Source organism: Oncorhynchus tshawytscha, linkage group LG02, assembly GCF_018296145.1.
Source record: "Oncorhynchus tshawytscha isolate Ot180627B linkage group LG02, Otsh_v2.0, whole genome shotgun sequence".
Taxonomy (NCBI): domain Eukaryota; kingdom Metazoa; phylum Chordata; class Actinopteri; order Salmoniformes; family Salmonidae; genus Oncorhynchus; species Oncorhynchus tshawytscha.
The window spans coordinates 38,774,876-38,788,857 of NC_056430.1; the positions used below are offsets into that span (position 1 = coordinate 38,774,876).

The following is a 13,982-nucleotide window of genomic DNA, read 5'->3' on the forward strand; positions in this document are numbered from 1 at the left end:
GCCACACCCCGGCCCTGGCCTGTGCCCCTAACAAGGACGTGGCGGACTGCCTGGCCCTGATCCTCTCCACCATGAAGCCTTTCCCTCCCAAAGACGCCAGCGCCGCCGCTTCCTTTGGCCTCAACCTGCTGAAGCACTGTGGCATCGCCACCACCTGCGGGCCCCTGCCCAACGGCACCCTGCACCACGCCTACGCCAAGGACCGCCACGGCACCGCCGGCCTGGACGGCTGCTTCACTGAGTGAAGCGAACCCCCAACCTGTTTCCCTCAGACCTCCCTACCCTGTCCCCTTATATCTTTAACTAGCCAGATCTGCCCTCTTTAATCCACTATGATCCGGGGGACCCCCCCCTTCTAACACACACAACAAGAGCAGGAATATACTTTGAATTATATGTGTGTAAGTGAGCGTGTGCGTTTGGATGTGTGTGTCGGTATATGTGCGCGTGCGTTTGTCTGTGTGTTTAAAGAAAAACTAAATCCCTTATGGGTGCAGTCAAACCTATATGCAATTATTTGCCTCTCCTCTGTGGCATATCGTCTCTCGTCGCTAGCCTGGCCTTAGGTCAGACACCCTCTGTCCAGTGTCCAGGACAGAGCACGTCACTGAGTCCCTCTGAATCGTACCGGCAGAGTTTCTGTATCATCATGAAGTTATCACGGTTTTGTTGAATTAACAGATTCACAAGCATGTGTAATAAGCTACGGTCGAAATTAATTCTAAATTAAATTTAAATTATTGTGAATTTTTGATATTGCACTTCAACAACGAATGAACTTACCTCGCAAATCCCAGTGAAAGTGATGACCTAGTAGAAGGAGAACGGTGCCTCGCCAACTTCTACTCTGACTGAAACTGGTGCAATATGCAGCATGTGTGGGTATTTCCAGTGCTGTGCCTCTCTCCGAAGACTAGAATAAAACTGAAGTAGTAGAGCGAGGGAAAGAACGGGAGAGAGTGATAGACCGTCGCTGGGTTTGACTGTACAGTTAAGAGTCTGGGTGAGTTGAGAGCTCTGCAGAGAAGCCCATGGATTTGAAAACAAGCGGTGACAAGCTGGTGTTGACTCACCTAGAAGTCCGACAACAAGCACCTCACACTTGCTAAGGCTGTCTCAGTGACCTCATCCACCAGGTCCAGTAGATGCCTGACTTTTGTTGGCTGGGTTTTTCTGCATTAGCCCCCTCTCACTGAGTCCATACTGAAGGGAGTCGTTGTGGGTCTTGCCTGAACCCCACTCCCGTTCGTCACTGTTGTAGAATACTTTTGGTACCTTAAGGCGGTTCTAAGACGTTTCTGGATATTTAACAATGTGCCTATGGAATACTGAGAGACAACCACAACCCCTTAACCTCACCTAGTTTATACCCTCTGATCTCCCACCTGATTCCTGATTATTTAAGAATTTAAAAGAGAACAATGCTAGTGGGACATTTTTAAAGGATGAAATGTAGATTTTAAGAGAAATGGGTTTAGCACACATACTGAACAGCATAAGCTAGTTTTGTTGCTGTCGTATAAACACTTGTTTACATAATGTAAATGGTTGTCGTATTTACTTGTGAATCGACAGTCTAATATGTTTGCACAATAAGGCCATGCCTCCAGTAGGAAAATAAAAAGCGTAGACGTGTTTTCAATATAGCTGCTAAAATATTGCTGCCTTTTCCGTGGATTCTATTCACGGTTTCTGTCAATGCGGGTCTACATTTGGTGTGTACATTTTTTTTTTTTCATTATTGGGAAGCAATATTTAAACAGACTTCAAATTCTTTAGCATTTTTTTTCTTTTCATGCAGTTTGCTGTGTGGAAAGGTTCATGTTTTTACCTCAACATTGGGGATAACTTCAAGTTTTCAAGAAAATAATTTGCACTACCTCCAAAGTTAAAGTATTATTTTTCAAATGGAATAGGTAGAATGTTTTTTAAAATTGTTTTTCTATTCTTTCCAAACAGCCATACTTGAAAAAAAGTCAGTAATCCCAATCAAACGGCATGCGCTGTAATCCTCACTTGTCACGTTGATAGGCACAGCATTGGGAGTTGTCAAAAGTACAGCCAAAAACACAAATGCATTCCTTTTAAATTTTAATTAGGCACGTCTTGTACTTACCTCAGATTTTAACAACGCGACTCATTGACTCCTGTTTGGGCCACACTATAGATCCATGAATTTTTGTTGATAGCTTCTCTGCCGCCTTTTGCACAGTAGTTGAATCAGTTTAGTTTTAAGGGTAATCAGTTGATTACGCTATTTATGGAGATTGTTAGTTATGTTCATCTGAACAGAATTCAAAATGATGTTCACTCCGTTTGTAATTGTTTTCTTGAGATTGTAAAGATCCCCCCTCCAAAACAAAACAAAATCAATCTTTATCAGCATTTGACCCTAGTCAAACATTCATAAAGTAATTTTAATATTTAAAAGGAGAAAGTATTTTTAAATCCATGGTGTACTGTAACATTCTGCATTAGCCTGCCTTGTATCTGTATTTTACATATTACATAAATGTAGTTAGATGGCAAAATTGCACAAGTAGTGTTACTGTACTGATGCATATCTTTTCTCTTACACCATATTGACAAAGTATGGCTGACACAAAAACACACATACTTATATTATGTTGGTACGGTTATGTATGGACAGCTACTTTTTTTAAATTTTTTGAGATGACAATCAGCATCACAAGGGCTTTTTATTTATAAGTAAATGCTTTTCGCAAGTTGTTTTTAAGAAGTGTCTTTCGGGATTTAGTTTGAGTCATTGAGTCATTTGAGTATTTCTTTACACCCGTTTTGAAGTATGTGTGCTCCCAGTTCTCTTTTTTGGCAACAAGAACACCATGTTGACATGTCTGGTACAAATACCTCCATTGTGTTATACACTGACAACCTTAACCCTCTTCCTCCGTTACATTGTTGTTTCTCTCTGAATATGCCTCATTCCTATTATCAGTTGTCACCTAGAATTGTTCTCTTTTGAATGGAATATCAAAATCATTTTGCACATCTCCTTCGATGTACGTACTATTCATTATATTAAGAGAGAAAAAAAAAGTTGATGCATCAATTTCTGAATCATATTTCAGCCTGAGATTCATTGTCAGCTCCTGGTGCATTCAATCATAGGGCTGGGAAGGAACTGTGTTTAAAAAAAGGAAAAGCTTATCTTGCACCTATTCAGATGCCAGTAATGTTGTTCCACAAGGTTTTTAATGTCAAAGCCTTTAAAAAAAAAAAAAACTAAGATGACAAAGTCAATATCCTTTTCATGATGTAGGAATAGCAAATTCCAAAACCAGTGTCGTTGTTCCTCATATTTATACTAATATGCTAAAAAAATGATTGTATTAAGCTACCTGAAATTTTTGTGGCATTTTACATAAGCCTTTTTATATGATGTCAGAGAAGGTTTAGGCCCAGTTCGATGAGGTGAGATCACATCGAATAGTAAGCCATTTAATAATGTTCTAGGGTGAATTGCTATGTTAATTATAATTGTTGCGTTGATTTAAATGAGAATAGGAACTTACTAGATCACATTTTTTTCCCTCCCCTATATTGTGTAACGGTGTGACATTTCATTGACCGTGGATTTGGTGTAGCCTACGGTTTTGTTGTCGTTAGGCTGGTTAGACACGACATTGAAAACCCCAATCTCCCTTTTGGAATATGTTTTAATGTGAAACTGAATCCCTTACTGATCAATCGGATGCCTAAAGACATACAAGTAAAGAGTTAAAGGACTAAATTCATGAAGCCCCTTTCCTTCCCCTTTTTTAAAAAAGTTTGTATTTCCTCCCTCCATATTTACCTATTCTGTTTACACTGTGGGCATAGATTAACCTAGTATTGTGATCTTTGGGGCCATAGAATGTCGGAAAGCATTTTAGATTTTCAGTGATGCAACAAAAACAACAATTTTCACTCAGTCCTGACCCAAAGCACTTATTTCAAGAATAAGCACTTTTGTATATTTAATATCTCTATATGTGTATTTATGAATACCGGTACATACAGTATGTTACCTATGTAGATATAAACTTCTATTTAGGGAGAACAATACCTTCAGTGGAGAGATGAGAGTACATGAACTGGTGACTGATCTTGTGGGAGAGACACACTGTTTAATTGGAGGGGCATGTTTCTCTTTTGGGTTAGCATAAGAGAGCAGTGAAAAGTCTATGGTCACACCTTGGTGTGCACACGTGTGCAGCAACAAAAACAACATTTCAAATGGAAAATTATACTTGCGCTGCCTTTCATTGAGTTGCCAAAAAGCAGGGGATGAAACTGAAAAACACTTGACTTTAACGAATTTGAGATATTACGTACATTTGCAGACATCTTAACTAAGCCATATTAGTCCATTGCTGACAAAAACGTGAATGTATGGTCTAAATTATGGCAGGGGTTTTGGTTTTCGAGTAACTGACTTTTGCCGCACTGTTTAAGTTAAGTTCTAGAAATTATGGGAAAAGAATGAAAAATGGACTAAAGCAAAATAATCTTTACCTCTGCCTCCTCATGCATAGATGTGGTAGGATTGTGTTTCTTCTTTTGATATGAAGGGATGGCTAACTAATTTGTGCCATTGAAGGGTATTATTGCATTCTGCGGATGGGTTAGCCTAAAAACGTGGTACATCCAGCATATATATGCCTTACGTTTAGCGGTACAAGCCTCACTCCAATATAATCGTTTTGACTCTTACAAATCATTTGGTGAATGATACTTTTAGTTCCTCTCTAGCTTTTGTTTGTCAACAATGGGCACTAGCGCTAATAGCCGAGCTATCCCTCCTCTTAACCATGGACTCACCATGGACTGCCTTTACAATACCTCTTAGAAATTATATATAGTTGTTTTGCTACTGTATGTTTTGTTTGTAGTGCGTAGCCGATTTTTACATTTGGGAATGTGTCCGTTTTTGTCTATCAAAACAGTCGACCTTAATAACTCCCCATTCTGTTACCTAGACTCACAAGTGCTGTAGAAATACCTGTTTGTCTATGAAAAAAGGAATTGTCTTTGATTCTCAGTGGAGATGGTATTTGTGTGATGCTCAACACAAAGAGAGGAATAATGTTATTTTTTTAGGGGATTAGATTGTGCTTCATCCTTTTTTTATGAAGGTAGAATTGTAATTCTGGATGGCATCTAATGAATTTAACTAATGTATCAATTAAACAGTTTTTGGTTGATGTTTCACATGTAACATCTGAAATGTTATCAGTATGGTATGGAAAAGCCTCTGTGTAGAATTATTTTGTGTTGTAAAGGACGATAATACCTTACAATGGCTCAAATGGCAAAGATGGACAACTTTCTCAAAATGCTTCAGTTTGTAGGAATGAGAGACATGGGCGCTTTGGCCAGTGGATGGAGTGAAATAGATAGCATTAGATAATTGTGAATGTGCATGGTGGAAGACTGATCAAGTCCAAATTGTATTTTGAAAAAGCAGTATGGGTAGAAGATGGTAAAATTGCACATAAGTAATTGAGTCCGAGTACTGTAAACTGAGTTACAGGAGAAGTTGGGGAAAGAACTATTAAAAACTTTGGAAGGAAGCAGATTCAACACACCTTAATTTCTTTCTTTTTTTATTTTATTTCTATAGATTAAGAGTATTTATGGATTTTGGGCAACTGACAAAATGTTGCCATCAGATATGTGAGTGGAAAGTAGGGTCGTGTTAAAATTGGAGAATAGGAAGAACATACACTATTGGTATAGTGGCCTAATGTAGCTGCCTTTATCTTGATGAGACACTATGGTCCTTCTAGTGAGAAAGCATTCATATGTTTTCGAACACTTATGTCATGCTGATTCAATAACCTCTAAATTAGGTGTGGAAGGGATAGAAGTTTGAAACAAAGAGCATGTTGGTTTCTTTTAGTTATGCCAGTGATCACCATGGTGATGCTGTCCGTAACGTAGTCCTCTGGGATATCTCCCATTTACCTCTAGGACATCGATGTCCTTCATTACTTGAAAAGTCATTGGATTAAGGCAATAGCTAGGCAGTTACCTTTTTTTGTTGTTTTTTTTATTCCCATTTGAAAGGATTCTTTCAAATCAAGAGGACACCGTGAACATTTCCTCTTCTCCAAGCATAATATAAACGGCAGAATTAGAGCTTTCTTTGTTATTAGAATTTGTTGAAAATAAATGGCTACAATTTTCTCAAAAAAAGTAAGCATGTAAAATGCGGTACATCATATTAAATGGATTAAACAAGATTCATTCATCTCATGACGTTTCTAGTCATAAATGACATTTGATCACCAAAACAAACACCTCTTGAAATTGACAGAATTATGTCATCTTCAATGTCCAGATTCATGCGTGAAGCACACATTAAGTTCTTCCATGATTCCAACTTCTGCATGTCTGTCCTATATCTATGTAGACAAAATGTTTCTTAGAGAAGATAGCATGTCTGATCATGTTAAGATTCTTGATTTTTATAGCTTGTAGGCTATGTTCATGCCTTCATTATTCATTTGTTTATGTTGTACAACCACTACGTGGACAAGATTTACATGCTTATTCAGTCGTAACATCCAAATTCTTGTTAAAATTGAACCAAACTGTCGGCCCCACTTTTCTGCTATTCGACCCTCCGGTTGTGTGGCCCAAGTTGTACTGTCTGAAGTTTGTCAGGTCCTAACTTGTTTGATTACGTTTGTCACTCTTGTGCCTCTGAAGTTAGTTAAGGCTTAGTAACACTTGTTCAAAACAAAGCAAACTGATGTATGGGTTGACTTTATTCTCTAACCGTATTTGGCTTCTTTGAAATACTTCAGAGACGATGTAGACCCACCAATAGCTTTATTTTGTCTGTCTTCTCTTCCTCTTCAAGGACAGTTACTGAGTTGACCCTCCAAATAGACTATAGAGGGATGCACTGGTGTTGTCTCCTTAGTGGAGAGTAATGTCCACACTATTTTTATTGTATGCCTTCATGTATTACTTGATTAGCCGTTATCAGACATTGAACAGCTTACCTCAAGATGTTATGTCTCGCAATGATTTTTACCCAAACCAGTGCATTTTACTGATGTATTGGACCTCATTGGAGAGTAAATGTGATACATATTATGCAACTATTTTTGTCACTTTTTTTATTTGATTTTATTTGATGGTTGTTTCATGACTCGACTGCTTCTTGACAGCCACCCATAGGATGGGGCAATGCAAGTAGGAATCCTGGGTGGGGCAGTGGTCTAAGGCACTGCATCGCAGGGCTAGAGGCATCACTACAGACCTGGGTTCGATCCTGGGTCTGTATCACAAATTGCCATGATTGGGAGTCCCATAAGGCGGCGCACAATTGGCCCAGCTTTGTCCGGGTTAGGGGAGGGTTTGGCCGGGGTAGGCTGTCATTGTAAAATAAGAATTTGTTTTTAACTGACTTGCTTGGGTAAATTTAAAGGTTAAATAAAATAAATAAAAACAGTTAAATTACGATATTGAATCATGATGAAATCATTAAAGAAATGCTTCGATAGGCAACCAAAGGAGAGAAATGTCTTGGACCGGAAGTTGTTTTAGATCCACATCATAAAGTAACTTATTTATGAGACTTCTGTGCATTTCTATATGTACTGTATGTCACATGGCTGGTCAAAATTGTTATAGTTAAAGAATGTTACCTTGTAAACTGCAAAACCCAGCTCCTCTATGACCACCAAATACAATCCTGACTGACACTTTGTCGTGATACAGACGGGCATAATAAACTGTGTCCTTACAAAACCATTGAGTGAATAGTTAAGTCCTTGGGGGAATTTTTTTTTACACATCAGCAAAATGGTCTTCCGTTCATGCCAATTGAAAGCCTTATTGTTGATAAAAGTGGAGGTCATACCTCCCAGGAACACAACTGCTCACAATTACAGACCCGGTGAAGCCAGTGAGCCATTGTTGTTCATTCAAAACACAACATGATTCTAGTGCTTCCCAGTCTTATCATCCATCCATGTCGTGCACTGTGGCTTCAACTCCTCAAGCAATTGTTAATTGGTTGGAGAAATATACAAAGAAACACTCATGCTGTTGTCATAAATCCAAACACCCTCTGGATGTACAACTTGACTGTAGTTTATTTTGCTCTCGTTTGATTCTTGCCTTTGGCTTGCTTGCCATATTTGTCAAGGGACCTGAAAAAACACATTGAAATAGTGTTGAATCCCAGTAGTGATAATACTGGAGTTATAGTGTGAATTCATAATAAAAGCAATATTGGCAAGTGCACTTTGTTGGGTGTTCTAAGCACAACATCACTAAAAATGCACTTCAGACAGAGTAGTGTGTAGAGATTGTTGTTGATTTACCTAACTAAATGGTATTGAAATTAACATGGTAAATTATTATAAAGCAAGACTTTTATTTGTGACATTTGTAGTACCATTTTAGCAGTATGTTGTTTTGATCAGGATGTAGTTTTAGTTGGTGTCTGTACACCCCCCTTATACAAAATGAACCGACTTAAGATAATCACGAATAAACGTTGTGGCTTAGGCATTTTTAGGCTAGTTTTTATGCAACTCCTTTAATTGTGTGTGTTTAGATTGTTCTCTGTACTACAACATGTTCTAAGAATAGGTGGTGGAAGAAGATTGTATTTTGTGGACAAGGAAGTCAATGGATTGCTATGCCACAGAACTTAATGTTTTGATTACTTTTACAGTACAGTGAGTAGGCATAGAGTTCTGTGTTAAGTGTGTTCGTGTGTGACGATTTGGGCAGTTAGCTGTCATGTCTTCATTAGTGAGTATGAGGTCAAGAGTGTGCGATGGAGTGTGCGATGGTAATATAAACCGCTATCAGCAAAAGGGCAAAGAAAAAGTGTGTATTCATTCCTGTCCATTGTATTTCTTTACCCACTTCCTGGTTTATAAATACCCTAAAGAATATTGTTTTTTCCTTCTAATTATTAACGTGAAATACATTTCCTTTGAAACACAAGTGATGTATGTAAGATTCTGGTGCAATGGCCTGTAATAGTTTTTGGTTGACTCATTTTAAATGTTATTGTTAATTTGAGCATATTTGAAAATAAATTAGTACAGTATCCTACGTGCTATGTGGGGTAGACTAATATGCATTAACAGACCTTTTGAATGAAATTTAAAGCACTGGTGTAATTGAAAGCTTGAGGTTGGTGGTTGGTAGTCCTTTGCTTTAACAGCCCTCATTTTTACTTTGGTTCTGGATATATTAGCGTCTTATTCAGGAGGGTGTCTCGGTTTGACTCAGTCATTGGACATTGCTTTGTATTATGCTAGGATTTGTTTACTCCAATAGACCAGCCAAGCAAAATGTAACACAAGCCCGGTCTACGGGCTACAACCTTGAATTATTATGTGCTTTGACTGTCCGTATTGCCTCTGCTAGAATTTCATTGGCTTCTTGTTTCGCTGCAATTTTTTTCACCATATTGGAAGTTTTGGGTTAAAGTTAGTAATTGGTCATAAAGTTGAACGTTAGGCAGGTATTTTAACCACTAATAGTCCCTATCTGGTTGTAGTCCATAGAAGGGATAGAATATGCCAAGCTGATGTTGACTTCCCATGTGACTTCAGCATGAACTGTAGTTGATCATGAAAGTGTTATTGTGCTTCATTTAGGCCAAACTATAAATTAGGAGGTGCAAAATGAGCAAGTGGAAATGCATGAAATGCTTTCTCTTTGGCACCTTTCTGTTTTGAAGTACTGCTGCCTGGTGAAGAGCTTGAGCATGCCTGCATTCAGTATTTTCTAGAGCATTCAGTAAACATTTCTTTTAAGTTTTATTAGCATGAGTGTGTGATTTTTGAATCCATATTACCTCAAATATATCAGTTAAAAGTAATACATTTAAGTTAAAACAAATGGTCTCACCTCAAATGTCCATGCTATTTTGAAAGTTACTTTTACTGCTAATGTAATATGATCATGTTTTATTTTGCCTACCTCCTTGATGCACAGCTACTCTTTGTCTCCTTAGCTCATAACCACCTACAGTGAGCTACAAAAGTAGTGTGACCGTGACACATTTGGGGGGGGACTTATGTACAAAAAGTGCTGTAATTTTGAAACGGTTCACCCGATATGGATGAAAATACCCTAAAGGTAAAGCTGACAGTCTGCACTTTAACCTCATAGTCATTGTATCAAATCCAAAGTGCTGGAGTACCGAGCCAAAACGGTTTTCACTGTCCCAATACTTTTGTAGCTCAATGTATACTAGTGTCTGGAAAATATGAAAGCATATTAATCACTTTTGATCAAAGACAAAAAAAAAAGTGAGCTTGATTTTGTGTGTGTGTGTACGTGCGCTTGTAACATGGAAAGAAAAATGATATCCCAACAACCACTGGAATGTGAAGCCAAACTGTATTTTGATCGAATGAAATCTCTTTTAAGGTCTAACTGTTGTAGCATACATGTGAACCTCGTCTCTGGTACATGTTTTCTATCCTTCAGATACTTGTTGCAACAAGGTACTTTATGATTGTTTTTTTTAAAACCCCGTCCTGAAAGTATCCACCAGGAATCATCCTGTTTTTCACAGTATGGTGGGTTTTTACTGTAAGTGTGTAAGTTGAGCCATACGTCTAAAAGTCTAGTTTACAGCTGCAACTGTGTCTACAACTACCAGAGATTAGGAGAACGTGTGTGCATCTTAATTACAAAAGCAACATAACTAAAGCTGTTATTGAAGTCAAATTATGGAGATATGTGGTGTTTGTGTGAAGGGAAATCGTATTGCATCCAGCCTTAAGCCTTCAAACAAAAAACAAATCTAGACCTTAATTTGTGATCATGCTACCACCACAACTCCATCACCTCTCCCAACCAACTGACCTTTGACTTTTTGACTGAAGCATAGGTATGTGATTTACAGTAATAGGGGTTAGAGATCTATTCCATAAAAGACACACACACACAAATACCCTTCCAAACCTGAACAAATCTCCAACATGTTCATTATTTTGACATTGCAATCCTTGAAAGCACTTTGCCTTGTTATATAATTGTGTGCTACTGAATGGTTATTTCTTACAAAATGTTCCGAAAATGTATAAAATACATGATTTAATGATTTTAGTGAAACAGTGTAATTTGCATTGACCTTTCTGACATTACAGGAGAAACTTAACAAACCAAGGCATTGAAACCTGATCGATTTTATACAATGTATGCTACAGCATTTGAGTCTTGTCATTCAGTGTTGTGGCTTAGGATTGGTTATGTTTAAATAAATTGCTATTGCTTAATATATATCTACTTTGTTTTCTTTATTTTACATTTTCAAGCCAGAATCCTTCATTGAAACAATAGTGTATGATGATTTTTTTTTTCTCTCTATCTTCTTATCTATCTGGGGCTGGAGAAGTGTAACCACTTTCAAATTAATAAACAGATCTATGGATGCAAGGACTGACCATCCATGATACCAAATGTGTAGTTTTAACCATGTTATGAGGCTATACAGTTTGTTTACAAACATTGGAGTAAAAATTGTCATGTAAGCTCACTATTCCAGACCAGTTTGAACGGTCGTACAACATTTAAAGTGTGGCTGCTGTCACAAGGTTCTGAATCTGATGGGGTATGACAGTTGACATAAGCTCATGAGGCATTTATAAGTTAAATTCATCAAAAATCAATATCATTTATTTATACATCCAAAAATGGATGTAGCAACTAAGGATTCTGGCAATTAAGGATTTCTGAATCCAACTTCACATCAATCTGTCAGGTTTGGGCTACGTTTTGCACAGAGCCTACACAGCACATTAGTTAAGAGTAATTTTATATTTTCGACATCTCATTGTGGAAAACTGCCTGATGTTGAAAAACACGTTATGGCTTTCCATTAAGCAGCTTAATTGTAAAAAAGAAAGAAAAAATATATTTTTCTCACAAATACTTTTTCTTGATGGTTACATAACCTTTAGTGAACTTTAGTGTTCCTTGTAAACAAACCTAATTAAAATCAAATGTCTTAACGTTTACCATATACAACTGGGAAAATACATTTGAACAGCCCTCCAGCTGGTAATTACTAGTGAAAAACTTGACTATCATCCTTCATGTGATGCTTCCTTACCCATAGGAAGTCCCACCCATTTGACTACTTTAAAATGGTGAAACCCTCAATAGCAAGGTTCATGCCAAAATGGGTTTTATCCATTTAGAGTCCTAACTCTATGGTGGTAAATTCCACTTCGAACGCAGCATTAGTCTTCTCATTTGACATTTCTGGAGAGGGATGGACTTTGCTTCCTTCTGCTCCAATCATCTTTTTGCTGAACGTCTAGTCTCCTTTCCATTGCTGACAGCTGTCCCTCCTGCTCCTGGATTGGCTGCTCTGCTGCCAACATCACTGCCAGCCTGCCCTCCCTGTTGAGGATTAGTCGAGCTCCTGGAACCTTGAGAGTTTACACCGTTCCCATTGGTAGTTTCATTACCTAGAATAAGAAATTGGCATGCTTAATTTATAAATCTTCATAAATAGTGATAGAAGGGAGAGGTAAAGTGTTCGTGTTCACAATTAACCAATTGCCCCCAAAAAATACATTGCTGTTTGTATGCACTGAAGGTGGCTGAACCAGCCACTCACAGGTAAAAGAAGCAACTTTACAGCTTAAAGCGGCGATCAAAAATTATTTTGTTATTTCATGGAATTGTGTTCCTTTAGTTTACTGATACAGACATGGCATTGACGTTTAGGTAGACTTCCAGGTGGAAATGTTGCATGAATCACCTAATAGCAGCAGAGGAAAATAAATAACACTAACGAAGGCCGTTGCCAAAACGCTTTCATTTGACGTCATAACTCTTAATTTTTTGTTGGTCTTTGATAGTGGTCTTACCAGCTGAGCTGTTATTGTTGTTGTTCAGTATGTTTCCTTGGTCACCGACTACCTGGGAAATAAATAATCTGTTCACACAGTACAAGAAAAAGATACTTGAAACATTGAACTAAATTTGTAGGTGAAGGTTACTTAAAATAATATTTTTTCCCCTATCATTCCGTAATAAGACGCTTACACACTGATATCCCTAAGTTCAAAACACCCCTTACAGTCTTGTTCTTCATCTGGTCCATGTTAGAGTACTCTGGGCTAGGCTCACTGAAGTTTGGTACCTCTGAATACACCATGCAGAACCTGAACAAAACGATAAGTGAGCATTAGTTTAGACCAGTAAATTATGACATTAGATGCATCTCTCAGCAACATTTACATTGTTGCTCCTCTTCGTAAATATGTAGCATGAAATGTTATTAGGCACAGAGCATCTATAGAACTTACTCTCCAATCTTCGACAGCTCTCCACCTCTACCCGTGTACAGAGTCAGGCAACCTTTGAACACAGACGCATATCTGGAGAAAAGACACAAATTTCAAGACAAAATACATTTCCCCCCAGGATTTAAATTTGAGCCAAGATTAAAGGACTAATAACATATGGTATGTATTCATCCGAATGTAAGTTCATGCTGGTAGGTAGAAATTATGACTGGGTGGTCCTTTTCGATTTCTATGTTGATTTTATACTTGGCTGTAGGTTTGGAGCCCTGTCCATAAAGTGTGGCATTAACTTGACTGTGCTGTGACTCAATAAATGACTCACCCCTTAGTGAGTCTGATGATGTCACCGGTTTGGATCAGTCCCCCTACCTCATCCCAAACTGAGATGCTAATGCTGCCGGTCTTGTCGGCCACCTTACAGGTCCGCACCTCATACCCATCCTTTGTCTTTGTCACTCGTCCTATGTGAGAGTGGGTAAGAGGGACAAGTAATCAGTGGCCTTTGATTGGTGTACAAAGACAAGAACAAGCTAGTTGTACAAGGATAGTGTGAAATATCTCATTATTATACTTTTTGTCATTTAGCAGATGCTCTTATCCAGAGTGACTTACAATTAGTGCATTCAGCTTAAGATAGCTAGGTGAGACAACCACATATCACAGTCG

General features: G+C 38.1%; 2 protein-coding genes across 4 annotated transcripts in view; one reads left to right on the forward strand and one right to left on the reverse strand.

The window, feature by feature from the left end:
- Positions 1–11,283, forward strand: part of LOC112215957 (serine/threonine-protein phosphatase 6 regulatory ankyrin repeat subunit C) — a 34,927-nt gene extending 23,644 nt beyond the window's left edge. Inside the window, exon 28 of the mRNA XM_024375491.2 lies at positions 1–11,283. Coding sequence (XP_024231259.1) covers positions 1–245 — 245 coding nt within the window. The 3' untranslated portion in view covers positions 246–11,283.
- The window catches only part of nabp2 (nucleic acid binding protein 2), a 9,218-nt gene continuing 6,314 nt past the window's right edge, over positions 11,079–13,982 (reverse strand). For 2 of the 3 annotated variants that reach the window (XM_024375544.2, XM_024375534.2), the window contains exons 3-7: positions 13,639–13,777; positions 13,317–13,388; positions 13,088–13,172; positions 12,876–12,927; positions 11,079–12,470 (exon numbers count right to left, since the gene is read on the reverse strand). In XM_024375544.2, the coding sequence (XP_024231312.1) occupies positions 12,298–12,470; positions 12,876–12,927; positions 13,088–13,172; positions 13,317–13,388; positions 13,639–13,777 (521 nt within the window). In that variant the 3' untranslated portion in view covers positions 11,079–12,297. Of the gene's footprint in view, positions 12,471–12,875; positions 12,944–13,087; positions 13,173–13,316; positions 13,389–13,638; positions 13,778–13,982 lie in introns of those variants that run through there. The other variant, XM_024375553.2, reaches the window with a different exon arrangement.